This window comes from Rhinatrema bivittatum, chromosome 8, assembly GCF_901001135.1.
Source record: "Rhinatrema bivittatum chromosome 8, aRhiBiv1.1, whole genome shotgun sequence".
NCBI lineage: Eukaryota > Metazoa > Chordata > Amphibia > Gymnophiona > Rhinatrematidae > Rhinatrema > Rhinatrema bivittatum.
The window spans coordinates 111,427,520-111,442,075 of record NC_042622.1 but is presented as its reverse complement, the minus strand read 5'-3'; the positions used below and the strand labels follow the sequence as shown (position 1 = coordinate 111,442,075).

The following is a 14,556-nucleotide window of genomic DNA, read 5'->3' as shown; positions in this document are numbered from 1 at the left end:
GTTTTTCTCTGACTCCCTCTGCTGGAAGGGAGACACAACCCAGCGGTCTGGACTGATCCTGGTATGTACAGGGAAATGCTGATTTAAGCACTTGGGATTAGAAACAATATTTTGACAGTTTCCAAAACAAAATAACATTTAGCCAATATATTAGGAACAAAACTGAAATAATTTCTAAAAGGAGCTCTGTGTGTGGAGATAAAACAAGCATCAGTGTTTCTTCATTTGTACATATACCTGTGCTGGATCTTGGCCAGTGTGCATGGGGGAGGAGAGGTGGGGAATAGTGTAAACAGCAGGGTACAAGACTAAAACCACTGATATGCTTCACTGTGACTCTTCCCAAGTGACCAAAGGTGAAGGGGTTTGAGCAGAGGAGTTGATGTTCTTTGCACTGCAGGTCAGGACCACTAAAACAACTAACCTGTGGCTCAAAGGATGAGGCCTCAGCAAGAAAGTGGAATATTCACAATTTTTGTGCTGATTTGATTGGCTCCAAGTGTCGCCTGACCTGATTTTCACTTGCCCTATATATATATATATATATATATACACACACACACACACAAACATATCTCTCTCTCTCTCTCTCTCTCTATATATATATATATATATATATATATATATATACACACCACTAATATATGTTAATTGCTTTTGAATAAGGAATGCACTTTAAGTTATATTATATAAGATTGTTAAAGCAATAAGCGGTGTATTCCTTTGTATAGACCCATTTCAACATCAATGAGGTTAGGGTATATTTAGTTCAATTAGGGTCAGATTGAGGATAGGCATAGGAGAAGATTGAGGGTCATAATTGATTGGACTAAAAGTAAGATTTTAGCATATTTGAAATATTTAATGTTTCGTAACTTGACTTTTCACTTAAATTATTAGTATATTTGTCAAAGTAATTAATAAAAGATTTATATTTCTAAGAAATATCATATATTTCATTTGATTTATTTAACACAATAATAGTGCTTATAGTCTCCCGCGGTTGCATGTTGGGGTTTTTTTTTGTATATATATATATATATATATATATATATATATATATATATCTCAATGGATATAGATAGATAAACAAAAGAAGCCTGGTCTTTCCAACTATATAACCATTCCCTGTACGTACCCGGATCAGTCCAGACTCCTGGGTTTTTCCCCTCCCCCCAGCAGATGGAGACAGAGCAGTTATCAAAACAAACTCCGCCTATAAATAGGCTGGTGCCACGCCACCTACAGTCTGGCAGTATTCTTCTGTCTCCAGCAGATGGGAGAGGTACCAAACTTACAGTCTGGGCTGTGATCCAGCCTGCCCATCTCCATCTCCCATCCCATTTATATATCTCTATAAATAGCTGATTAGTGGATCCCAAAATGTAAGTGGTTAAATGATTTGAAATTTGACCTTTTTCACAGGCCACTGCAGGAGAAACTTACCAATTCCTTTTGCAGAGTCCTTTTGAGTTCTGTCATTCTCTGTTGCAGTTGCTTGATGGTCTAGGGATTAAAAAAACAAAACAAAACAGATGATTACATTTCTTGCTGATCAGCTCCATTAACCCCAATAAGAGCTGTTCATTATAAACATTTATTTAAAAAAAGCTACCAAATCAATGTTTATTCTTCATCTCTGAACTTCTTATTCATAAAGGAGAAGTGTAATTTTTCTGAAAGCAGCTGAAATAGTTTTTTACTTCTAAAAATATAGCTGCAAGTAGATTGTAGTTCATTAAAAAAAAAAGACAAACAAACCCACAACCCTCCCCCCCCCCCCCTTCTCAAGTAAAGTTAGAAAGTACTAAAGGAGCAACATCAGGAAATATCTTTTCAAAGAAAGGGTAGTGAGTGCATAGAACACCCTACTGGAGAAGAAGGTGAAGGCTAAAATAACAGACCTCAAGAAGGCACGAAACAAGCACAGAAGATCCTTAGTTATGATTAGTGAAGGAATCGTGGAAGCATGACACTGCAGCCTACTATTCAAACAATTCAATGAACGTTGGGGCTGCCAGAATGAGTGGCAAAGTAGTTAATATGAAACAGAAGTCTTAGCAGAAACACAGGCAACCAAGCAATCAGGTCTGTCTGGCAAGCTGCAATGACAGAACTGAACTGGCAGCAGGGTATGTCTGGCAGGCTGCATATACAGTTTAATTTAGAAGTCCTAGTGGAAATACATAATCAGATCAGAGTGGCAGGTTGGTGATATTTTGGTACCATTCAGAAAGGTCTCAGAGACCTAGCAGCCCAGATGTTCAGGCAATAGCCATATTAATGTTGGTGGCAGTTTGGATTATTGCTTCTGTGACTAGATGCTGGAAGAAGGGTTGCTGGGTGTGAATTAAATAGGAGATATGACATGTTCATCTACCCAAGAGAGTGGAGTACAAAAGAGGAAAACAACTAAACTGTCTTGGATAAACAGTGATATCCCATAAGCGGTCACAGTCTATGGCTGGCAGCTCGGAAAATTCCCAACAGTGTGGATGGGAATAAGTAGGATGACTGGATGGGTCAATTGGTCTTTCCCTGTACGTACCAGGATCAGTCCAGGACACCTGGGTTGTGACTCCGCACCAGTAGATGGAGACAGACTAAAACTTGTGGGCGGAGCCATATATGCCCCTGTGCCAGTCACAGCCCCTCAGTCTTACTCTGTCTCCAGTAGATGGTGCAGGTCCGGTCACAGCTCCTCCCTGCCCTGATTCTGGTACTCCGTCAGGGTTGGTTTTCTTTTTGGTTTAGGCCAGGTTAGGCTTTAGTGTCTTTTAATTGGAATTTTTGCCAAATTGTCACTGACGTCCGTCTGCCCTGCCTCCCAGGGGGGTTGAGAGGTCCTGAGGGGACTACCCCCCGGTTGAGGCCGCTGCTAGGGTCGAGGACCCGGCTTTTCTAAGTAGCAGCGTCAGGGGTGACACCGGGGAGCCCGGTTCACTCACCCCTGCTGGACTAGGGCTCCAGGACCGCGGACAGCGACAGGCGTTGTTTTTTTGTAAAAAAAAAAAAAAAAAAAAAAAGAGTTTTGTCTTTTGTTTTGTGCCGGCTCTCTGTTCCTTGCGTCGCCGTTCTCGGGGGGGGGCGCCGCTGACAGGGGGGAGGCTGTTCGCGCGATTTTATTATTTTTTGGTTTCCTCTGCTGCCGTCTTCGCGCCGTTTCGCCGGCATGCCTCGCGGCTCGGCGCGCGCGCGTCTCTCGCGCGACGGCCTATACGCTTCCTGCATCCCGGGCGATGAAGGGTCGTCCGGGGCATCTCGGGGGGCTCGAGTGCGGCCCGCGCGACCACCGCCGAGCGGGGGAGGGGGGGGCGCGATGGAGAGGCCCCAGGATTTGTTCCTGCTCAGCGCGGGAGTGGCGGCCATTTTAGCCACGGGCCGCGAAATGGTGCGGGAAGCGGCAGGGCCTGCGGCCTTGCCTCCCGCGCTGTCTCCTCAGCGGGGCCCGACGGGGGGGGGGGGGGGGGGGGGGAGTCCCTCGGGGGACCCGGGGTCCCCGGGGAGCCCAGCTGAGGCTGCTTCTGATTCCAGCTCCTTTTCGGAGGACTTTGCGCTTTTGCTGCGCAAAGTCCTGAAATGTAGGAAAAGTAAGAGCAAGCGCGGCCGGAGGGAGTCCCGCAGGGCTCCACCGCCGAAAAAGTCCAACAGGCCCTCGGGGGTTACGGATGTGCCCCCGTGTGCTTCCAGGGGGAAACGGCCTCCGCGTGGCGTCCCACAGGAGGCGGACCCGGATTCCTCCACGGGGGCGGACACTGATTCCCCTGAAGAGCCCCAAAAAGGGGCCGATGACGTGGCAGGGGACGGATCCGCTTCATCTGCAGCAGGAAAGGCACCACAGGCAGCGGAGGGAGACGATCCCAAGGTGGTCCGGCTTTTCCGCAGGGAGGAACTGCCTCCTCTAATTCCGGCCATCCTCCAGGAACTGGGAATTGAAGCACCTCCGGTAGCGGTCCGGCAGGAGGCGAACATGGATCCGGTCCTGTTAGGCCTCACGGGCCCTGCAGTGGCTTTTCCGTTTCATTTTTCTTCCACGGACATCCTATTCCGGGAATGGGACACCCCGGAATTGGGGCTGAAGGTCAGCAAAGCCATGGACAAGCTTTACCCGCTCCCGGAGGATGCGCTGGACCTTCTTAAGCTCCCCAAGGTGGATTCGGCGGTCTCTGCGGTAACAAAGAGATCCACTATTCCAGTCACGGGTGCGACAGCCCTCAGAGATCTTCAGGACAGGAAGCTGGAAGTGCAACTTAAGAAGATTTTCGAGGTTTCCGCGCTGGGTATTCGAGCCGCCATCTGTACGAATTTCGCTATGAGAGCTAGCTTGCGCTGGGCCCAAGTTCTCCAGGCCAATGCGGATCTTTCTGCTGACGAGGCAGCGCAGGCGGATAGGTTGGAAGCAGCCATAGCATATGGCGCAGATGCGCTCCACGATCTGCTGCGTACTTCGGCGAGATCCATGGTGGCTGCGGTTTCGGCGCGCAGACTCCTGTGGCTACGCAACTGGGCAGCAGACGGCTCCTCCAAGGCTCACCTCGGGGCGCTACCGTTCAAAGGCAAGTTGCTGTTTGGCAAGGAGTTAGATGACTTGATGGTTTCCCTGGGGGAAAACAGGGCTTTTAGGCTGCCCGAGGATAGATCCAGGGCGCGGTCTTCGTTTTCGGCTAGGTCCCGCTTCCGGGGTCCCAGGAAGTCGCGTCCTCAAAGGTCGTCCGGGCACTCATATAGGTCTGCTTCCTCCCGTACTTCGCAGTGGCAGCAACAGTCCTTTCGGGGAAAGCGCTTCGGGAGGCAAGGAGGTCCCCTGGCGATTACGGGGCCCAAGTCGTCACAATGAAGAGTGGTCGGCCCATCTCCCGCCGCAGCCCCTGCACTCCGTTCCCAACGTCGGGGCGCGGTTGATGTCCTTTTTCGGGAGATGGGCCGATGTAACGTCGGACCAGTGGGTCCTCAGCGTGATAAGACACAGCTACGCGTTAGATTTTGCTCGCACTCCAGCGGACAAGTTCCTTGTCTCGCCCTCCAAGGCCCCCGAGAAGAGGGTGGCGGTGCTAGACACCATCCGACGCTTAGAAGCTTTGGGAGCCATTTCCCCCGTCCCGGTCAGCCAGCACGGCAGGGGCCGTTACTCCATTTACTTCATCGTCCCAAAGAAAGACGGCTCGTTCAGACCAATCCTGGATCTCAAGGGAGTAAACCGATGCCTGCGCGTTCCTCACTTCAAAATGGAGACGATTCGGTCGGTCATCGCTGTGGTAAGGCCCGGCGAGTTCCTGGCCTCCCTGGATCTCACGGAGGCGTATCTTCACATAGGCATTCAGCCGGCGTTCCAAAGCTTCCTCAGGTTCTGCATTCTAGGACGGCATTACCAGTTTCAGGCGCTCCCGTTTGGGCTCGCAACGGCTCCCCGTACATTCACGAAGGTGATAGTGGTGGTGGCAGCGCAGTTGCGCCGGGAAGGTCTCCTGGTCCATCCTTATCTGGACAATTGGCTGATTCGGGCGAAATCCGAGAATCAGTGTCGATTGGCAGTGGACAGGGTCCTCCATCTCCTGCAGTCCCTAGGATGGGTGGTCAACTTCAGCAAAAGTCATCTGGCACCCACGCAGACCTTGGAATATCTAGGAGCGGTGTTCGACACGAAGCAAGGCAAGGTGTTCCTGTCACACGACCGGGTATGCAAACTGCAATCTCAGGTACGGCGTTTACTGTCGCTCCGTCGACCGCGGGTCTGCGACTACCTTACGGTCCTCGGATCTATGGCTTCCACGCTGGCGCTGGTCCCCTGGGCGTTTGCTCACCTGCGACCATTACAGTCTTTGTTACTGACCCGCTGGAAGCCGGTCTCGGAGGACTTCCAACTACCGCTTCCTCTAGCGGGACACGCGAGGTCCAGCCTGCTTTGGTGGCTGGATTCCAGTCATCTGTCTTCTGGAGTCTCCCTTCTGGTACCCGACTGGACAGTGGTAACCACGGATGCCAGCCTCTCCGGCTGGGGGGCGGTCTGCCTAGGGAGTTCGGTCCAAGGCCAATGGTCAGTGTCGCAAGCCCAATGGTCTATCAATCGCCTAGAGACCAGAGCGGTCCGTCTGGCCTTACAACACTTCCTGCCGTTGCTGCGGGGAAAGGCAGTCAGAGTGTTGTCGGACAATGCGACCACCGTGGCTTACATCAACCGCCAGGGCGGGACAAGGAGCCCCCAGGTGGCGGAGGAGGCTCAACGCTTGATGGCCTGGTCGGAGCTGCATCTCAGCAACATAGCAGCATCTCACATTGCGGGAGTCGACAACGTTCAGGCGGATTTTCTCAGCCGTCATCGTCTAGATCCCGGAGAGTGGGAGCTGGGGGACGAAGCGTTCCTTCTCATTTGCGAAAAGTGGGGGGTGCCCCACATGGATCTGATGGCCACGTGGCACAATGCGAAGGCTCCGCGATTTTACAGCCGACGTCGAGAACGGGGGGCAGAAGGCGTCGATGCGTTGGTGCTTCCCTGGCCGACGGACGTGTTGCTCTACGTGTTTCCCCCGTGGCCGATGATCGGCAAGATTCTGCGGCGCATAGAGTTGCACCCGGCCAAGGTGATCTTGGTGGCACCGGAGTGGCCGCGCCGGCCGTGGTTCGCAGACCTTGTCCAGCTGGCAGTAACGGCGCCCCTTCGGCTCCAAGGAATGGCGGGCCTACTCCGCCAGGGCCCCGTCTGTTTGGAGGATGCGGATCACTTCTGTCTCGCGGCATGGCTTTTGAGAGGAGGCGCCTGAAGAGTAAAGGTTACTCGGATGCGGTGGTGGCTACGTTGCTGCGTTCCAGGAAACAGTCGATGTTTCTGGCTTATATCCGTGTCTGGGTGGTCTTTGAGGAATGGTGCGTGCAGCGTGGGGTGGACCCCACTTCGGCTTCAGTTTCCGACATTCTGGCGTTCCTCCAGGCAGGTCTAGCCAAGGGTCTGGCGTGCAGTTCCCTACGGGTGCAGGTAGCGGCGCTTGGTTGTTTGCGAGGTAAGGTCCGGGGTGCGTCCTTGGCGTTTCACCCGGATATTTCTCGTTTCCTTCGGGGGGCTAAGCACCTTCGCCCTCCATTACGGCTCCCTTGTCCGGCTTGGAACCTCAATTGGGTTCTCTCCGCTCTCTGTGCGGCACCGTTTGAGCCCTTGAAACGCGTAACGCTTAAGGATCTCACTTTGAAAACGGCGTTCTTGGTGGCGATTGCCTCGGCGCGGCGTGTCTCCGAGCTACAGGCCCTGTCCTGTAGGGAACCTTTCTTGCGTATTTCGGATTCCGGTGTTTCTCTGCGGACGGTTCCTTCCTTTCTTCCGAAAGTTGTGTCGTCTTTTCATGTGAATCAATCGGTGGAGCTGCCCGCTTTCGCAGGTGGGGCGTCCTCCGTTCCGGAAGCAAGGGACTTACGGAAGCTAGACGTGCGGAGATCCCTCCTTCGGTATCTGGAGGTCACTAGTCCGTTTCGGATCACGGATCATCTGTTTGTCCTGTTCTCTGGTCCAAAGAAAGGGGCTTCAGCGTCTCGCACTACGATCGCCCGTTGGCTCAAAGAGGCCATTGGTTCGGCCTACTTGATGCGTGGAAAGCCACTTCCTGTGGGCCTGAAAGCTCACTCGACTCGATCTCAAGCAACGTCTTGGGCGGAAGCTTCGCAGGTGTCGCCTCAAGAGATTTGCAGGGCGGCTACCTGGAAGTCGTTGCATACCTTTATCAGGCATTACAAGTTGGATGTCAGGGCTACCGATCCCGGGGGTTTTGGAGAGAGGGTACTCCGAGCGGGACTCTCTGCTTCCCACCCTCAGTAGGTTTGCTCTGGTACATCCCAGGTGTCCTGGACTGATCCTGGTACGTACAGGGAAAGGAAAATTAGTTTCTTACCTGATAATTTTCGTTCCTGTAGTACCAAGGATCAGTCCAGGATCCCGCCCGCAGTGCTGCGCTGAAGTAATGGAGAGTCCGCTCATTGTTCTAAATTACTCTGTTCCGCTTGTTCGCTCTCTCGGTTGGGGAGTCTGTTTCCAGAAGGGGTGTTCTTCCCCGTTTTATGGTTAATAGCTAGTTTGGTTCTCTGGTTATGTTCTACTTTGACATTCCGTATGACTGAGGGGCTGTGACTGGCACAGGGGCATATATGGCTCCGCCCACAAGTTTTAGTCTGTCTCCATCTACTGGTGCGGAGTCACAACCCAGGTGTCCTGGACTGATCCTTGGTACTACAGGAACGAAAATTATCAGGTAAGAAACTAATTTTCCTTTTTTTGCCATCACCTACTATATTACTAATGGGCTGGTTAAATCTGTCTGCCAGTGGGCTGCAATTTAGGAGCAGAGGGAGGACCATAACCATGAGCTCTCCTCCTATTGAAAATGACCTTCACCTCATTAAAAAAAGATAGATATTCTTTTTTGGATTTATTACCTGCCTTTTGAATAAGAAATTCACCCAAGGCGGGGTATAGCATATTACAATGGCAGCATACAATCAGAGATCTGTATCAGCTTAACAATTTTAGTTTTAAGGCACCAAAGAATTATAGGCACAATCTTTCTTCCAGCTTAATGCATTGGTTGTAATTGAGATTTACGTAAATCTCTCCTCGGATCTTTCCTATAAAACTGAGGTGCCTACTAGTGTCTGGGTGATACTTTCCCTAGCTTCAAGTATATCAGTATGAAGTCCAGAAGCAGTTCTTAGTGACTTAACTAATAAGCATAATGTCAAATCAGAACCAACGTAAGAACAGGTTCAAAGCAAACAAGAATCTTATGACAGAGAAAGTAAAACAATAAGGATTTCAGAAAGGAAAAATATCTGAAAGTGAGTTTCATGAAATATACACAGCACACATCTGAACAGCTGGTTTGTACACTTATATTCACAACCTTGATTGAGTTTTCTGTGGCAGTTCAAAGGTAAATTCAGTGGCAAAAGATAGAAAATTCTGCAGCAATAATGCAGTACATGTGCATAGATTTGCAAAATGATGCAAATTAAGCATCCATTTATTTTGCATAATAAAAATAAAGTCGTTTTCCCAACTTGCTTGTGTGTCTGCATAAATTTGTTCTTTTGGGGGTTTTACTAGTGAGGGATGAAGAAGAGGGGCAGTTTTGGGAATGGAAGGAAGAGAATGAAGACTTGTGGGGATCACGCATCCTATTCAAAACTCTCTCTATCATACACAAGTGCATCCACATAAATAATTCCTCTTGGCTCAGTGAACCGCTCCAATCCACACAATCCACCCGCCCCACTAGAGCAAATCTCAAAGGCACCCTTCAAGTCCCACCCCTCAAGAAGGTCCGTCTCACAGCAACAAGGGACCGTGCTCTCTCAATTGCTGGCCCAACTCACTGGAATGCCCTACCCACAAACCTCCAACTGGAGCCTTGCCATACTAAATTCAGGAAAATGCTAAAGATTTGGCTCTTCCACCAGGCATTTCCAGACTAACTCCACGTACCTCTCTCACCCTCTTCTCCTGCTTCTCTGTTATCTTTGACTCGCTCCAAGTAATTTGCATCATGTAAATATGTTACCCTCTCGAGTTATTGTTACTTCTCTAGTTCAATTTTCAGGCTCCCCCTAGAGCCTCCTGCCCTCGAGTTTCTACTGTTGTCCCTCTCTCACCCCTGTTCATTGTATTTTCCACCTACTGTTGAGATGTAAACCGATATGATGTGCATTCTAATGTCGGTATAGAAAAGCTGTTAAAATAAATAAATAAATGGTAGTATCAGAGAGGGTGGAGGGAAGTTCTAGGATCAGGGGGAGAGGGGAGGAAGGAGGAGAGTGGGGGATTTAAGAGAAGGGAGAGGGAGGGAAGAGAGAAGGGAGAGGCTCTGTGGTGGGTATCCAGATGAAGGAAGAGGAAGGTATCCCACCTCTGGCACAGTCTTCTCCCCCTCACCACCCCACCCCCTCATCACTCCTTCCTGGTTCTTTTTCTCTTCCTTTCTTTTCCTCTCATCTCAGCTACCCTCTCTCTCACCCGACCTCAGTTGCCAATCCTCTCTCTCACCTGACCTCCCCCCGCCCACATTGATACTTACACAGCAGTTCTCCTCACACTTGATCTATTCTCATCTTCCACCTCACTTGACCAATCTCTAGATATTCCCCCAGTTAATCCAGTCTCTCACCCTCCACCCAGTCCCCTCTTTCACCTATTCCCCCATTTGATTCCCTTGTACCCCTCAAGTTAATACTCTTTCTCTCACCGTCACCCTAACCTCAAGCCACATCTGCTGAATGTCATATTTTGAACTGAACTGTTCAAAGCACCAGTAAAAAACTTGATTGGCAAAGAAGAGGATATGCGGCCTCAGGCACCACTGCTTCCCTTCCTCCTCCTGCTGGCTTGGATTAGTGCAGGGAGGAGGATTGTGGGGGTGAAGTGAAGTGGTATCAGCAGCAGAAGAAAATGCACAGCTGTATGCATGTGCTTGGCCACTGTCCCGACCCAGTCCAAGATCTCCAGCGGAGACTGGTCAATTACATTAGAGTAAAGGGAGAGTGGATGTGAAGAATTTCGTTGTATGTGTAGGGGCAAACTAGACACCGCTCCCCCCTGAAAAGTGGAACACTGCGAGCAAGAACTTTGATTTATAGCTTATGTTATGACCATCGGCCGTGGCCAACCCAACTCACGTCATGTGAGGCCCTGCTTTCCACTTCGGATGAACTTGCGGCCGTGGCTAGCCGCTTCCGCCATGTTCCTCCTGGCTCCCGAGACTCCACGTGGCGGCTGGGTTGCTGCAGACCTACACGCTGACTCTGGGCCTTCCTAGGCGCGCACACACGCCATCAGGCCTCCCTTTAAAGGCCCAATGGCGGGAACTTCAGGGGCATCCCCAGCTGATGACATCACAAGCCTGAGATATTTAAGCACCTCCTTTGGCCTACGCTAATTGACTTGGCAACGAGCTCCCTGAGCTCCGTTGGTGCTTGTTCCTGTTCTTCGGACCTGCTGTTCCTGCCTTGGATCTCTGCTCTGCATCTTGAACTCTGGCTCTGGGTACCCACTCCTCGGGGACCTGCTCTGCGCTTCCATTTCGGGACTTTGTCTTGCGCTGCCCCGCTCCTTGGGGTAGCCTCAGCGCTACTCTGCCAGAGATCCTGTCTCCTTGCTTCCCCGCTCCTTGGGGTAGCCTCAGTGCTACTCTGCCAGAGATCCTGTCTCCTTGCTTCCCCGCTCCTTGGGGTAGCCTCAGTGTTACTACACCGGAAATTCTGTCTCTATGCTTCTCAGCTCCTCGGTGTAGCCTCAGCATTACCACACCAGACATTCAGTCTCTACGCTTCCCCGCTCCTCGGGGTAGCCTCAGCGTTACACCAGAGATCCTGTCTCCACGCTTCCCCCGCTCCTCAGGCCTGCTCCGTGCCTCTCTGTCTTGGAGATCCTTTCTCTGGTTCGTTCTATCTCCTGACCTACCCTGCACTACAATACCTTGGAACTGTTTCTCTCAGACCCGCTCCTCGGGGCACCCTGCAGTATTGCCACAGTGTAGGTGTCTGCGATCACGTGGCTGTGACGCAGACAGGTCGGCTACGCCTCCTGTCTCCTGGGCCACAGCTGTGGTCCAGTAGCCTGTGTTTCCATTACTCCTCGCCTCCCAACGGTGGGGCCCTGTGGGGTTCAAACCCTCAGGGACAGTCAACTCCCACCTTGGGCCAAGGTTCCACGAAACCTATAAAATCTAACAGCTCAGGACTGTTTGAAACAAAAATGAACTGCACATGAGTGTATACTGCACAGTATAAAACCTTTGTTCTCAGCTCCAACTGTGGGACGATGAAAGAGAAACTGACCTGATCTGAACCCCAGTGCTGTCATCCTCATACCCAAGAGACCACACCCTACTCTCAGTGGGAAAAAGAAATACTGGAGCTGCCCTAACAAGGACAAGGCAGGGGATGGGAACTCACCACTGTTTACTCATCTGAGTAACACCAAAGAGATATCATTGTAAATATCTAGCATTGCCTTGCTTTTGTGCCTTGTTTTCTTTCTGGGTCTTTTTCACAAGCAGCTCTATATACTTGTGATTACTCTTATCAGAGTATTTATTTATATTATTTCTGAAGGCCAATATAAGGCAGCAAATCATTACACCAATTCTATGGCAATGCCCTTCCGGAAGAGGTAGTGAGGATGAAAGCAGTAAACTAATTCAAAAGGGCATGGGATAAACATTATGGATCCCTAAAGACTAGAGATTGGAAACGAAGAAAACAGTTTATGGAAATAATCTGCATACAGCAGCAGTTACTACTCCTAACAGAAAGGGTGGGGACTATTACGCTTAACCAATTAGCCTTGATGTTTTTGAAACAATTGCAACATTGCTCTCTGCTTCAACAGAGGGGGAAAATATGAGAATTGGATTTATAAGACAGCCAACACTGGGCCCTGACTTTTAGAGTCTGGGTACTGATACACAGACATTAGGGAAAAAGCACAAGACAGTGTCTGTCTCCAAGTCCTAAAGCATAGCGCATTCAAGCAGCATTGTCTGAGTTAAGAAGGCTGCTCACCCCATAAAAATGCTTATAGCAGTAATTTTGTTATGGGTTTGAAGCTGCTTGGTTTTGAGTGTAAATAATTCTAACCTTAACATAAGGCTTGGGGGTAACAGACATGGAGAGGAAGTTACTATCCTTAACAGAAACACAGGGCTAACCTGTACATAACAGCAGTCACTACCATAAGAAAATTGCTGGGCAGACTGGATTGACCATTTGTTTTTTTTCTACCGTCATTACTATGTTATTATGGTTGTTTTGTTTTTTAAGAGCCGGATTGTGCATCCCTTGCTATTGCATTGTAGGAGATCAGGGGCTCTGCCTAAATTCTATTAAAACTGCAGATGTCTGTGCCAATGGTAGTTAGTAGGTTTAGAAGGCCAATTACAATAACACACACTACAGTTACTGGACCTGCCCTATGGATTGTGGGACACAATAGCTTTAAAGGAATTTCACTTCACCCTCCATTGCCTCAGGTACAAAACTTTGATTGTGACTCCTCTGGGGACAGGGAAATACCTACAGTATCTGAATGTAATTTGCTTTGAAGTCCCTGAAAAAGTAGAATATAAATCAAATAAAGCAGAATTGTTTACCTGTAATAGGTGTTCAAGGACACGAGTGACATCATCAGACGAAGCCCAATGCAGGAAACTTTGACTAGGCACACTGAACATACCCAGCATGCCCTACAACACATGTCCAACACGGTGTCCCTCGAGTCTCATAACATAGAATTACGATAAAATAAAAATTAGGAGAAAGCCAACTCTGCAGGATGGCAGGCAAATTTCATGAGAATTAACATCCTGCTGTCCTCGGAGAACACCTGTTACAGGTAAGCAACTTTACTTTCTCTGAGGACAAGCAGGATGGTAGTCCTCACACATGGGTGAATCCCTAGCTACAGGTTGTTCCCCAACACAAAAGGGAAACAAGAGACATCTAACCAGATGCCAACGAGCACAATAATAATGGTGCTGTTGGTAACTGGGAGGGGGAGAAGCCTTAACCCAAACAATGAGCTCTAGTTTGGGAGAGTTGGGTTCTACAGCTCAGGTTCCAGAAGACAGACTGCCGAACCCTACTGTTGCGTCTGCCATCCCTATCCAGACAGTAATGTGATGTGAATGTGTGGAGAGAACTCCACTTCGCAGCCTTGCAGATCTCCTTCATGGGAACTGCTTGCAAGTGGGCCATTGTCGTTGCCATGGCGCTGACAGAATGAGCCTGACATGATCCCCAAGATGCAGTCCCACCTGGGTATAACAGAAGGAGATGCAATCTGCTAACCAATTGGATATTGTCTGTTTGGCAACTGCAATGCCTAACCTATTCTTATCAAAAGAAACAAAAAGTTGCGTGGACTGTCTATTGGCTTCTGGTCTGCTCCAGATAGAAGGCTAAGGCTCACTTGCAGTCCAAACTGTGCAGTGCTCATTTGCCTTGGTGCGAATGGGGACTGGGAAAGAAAATTGGCAGGATGACTGACTGGTTAAGATAGAAATCTATCACCACCTTATGCAGGAACTTAGGATGTGCAGGCGAGACCACCCTGTCATGATAACATTTAGCGTAATGTGGATAAGTTGCTAAGGCCTGGAGCTTGCTGACCCTGCATGCTGAAGTGACCGCCACTAAAAATATGACCTTCCAGGTCAGGTACTTCAGGTCACAAGTGCATGGTGTTTCAAAAGAAGCTTTCATCAGCTGAGCTATCACCATGTTGAGGTCCCAAGACACAGCAGGAGGCCTTAGGGAAGGCTTCAATTAAAGCCAGCCCCACATGAAACGTACAACTATAGACTGTACAGAGATGGGTGTACCATCTACACTGTGGTGGTATGCGCCAACTGCATTAAGATGAACTGTGATGGAGTTGATTTTTAAGCCAGTCTCCGAAAGTAATCAAGCAGTTTTTGTGTGGGGCAGAATAATGGATCTAGGGCCTTCTGTTCACACCACAAGGAAAACATCCTCCACTTCAGTCCATAGGACTTTCTAGTGGAAGGCTTTCTAGAAGCCACCATG

General features: G+C 49.6%; 1 protein-coding gene across 1 annotated transcript in view; it reads right to left on the bottom strand.

Moving 5' to 3' along the window:
- Positions 1–14,556, bottom strand: part of GOLGA1 (golgin A1) — a 266,236-nt gene that overhangs the window by 26,440 nt on the left and 225,240 nt on the right. Inside the window, exon 21 of the mRNA XM_029610990.1 lies at positions 1,447–1,506. Coding sequence (XP_029466850.1) covers positions 1,447–1,506 — 60 coding nt within the window. The remainder of the gene's footprint in view (positions 1–1,446; positions 1,507–14,556) is intronic.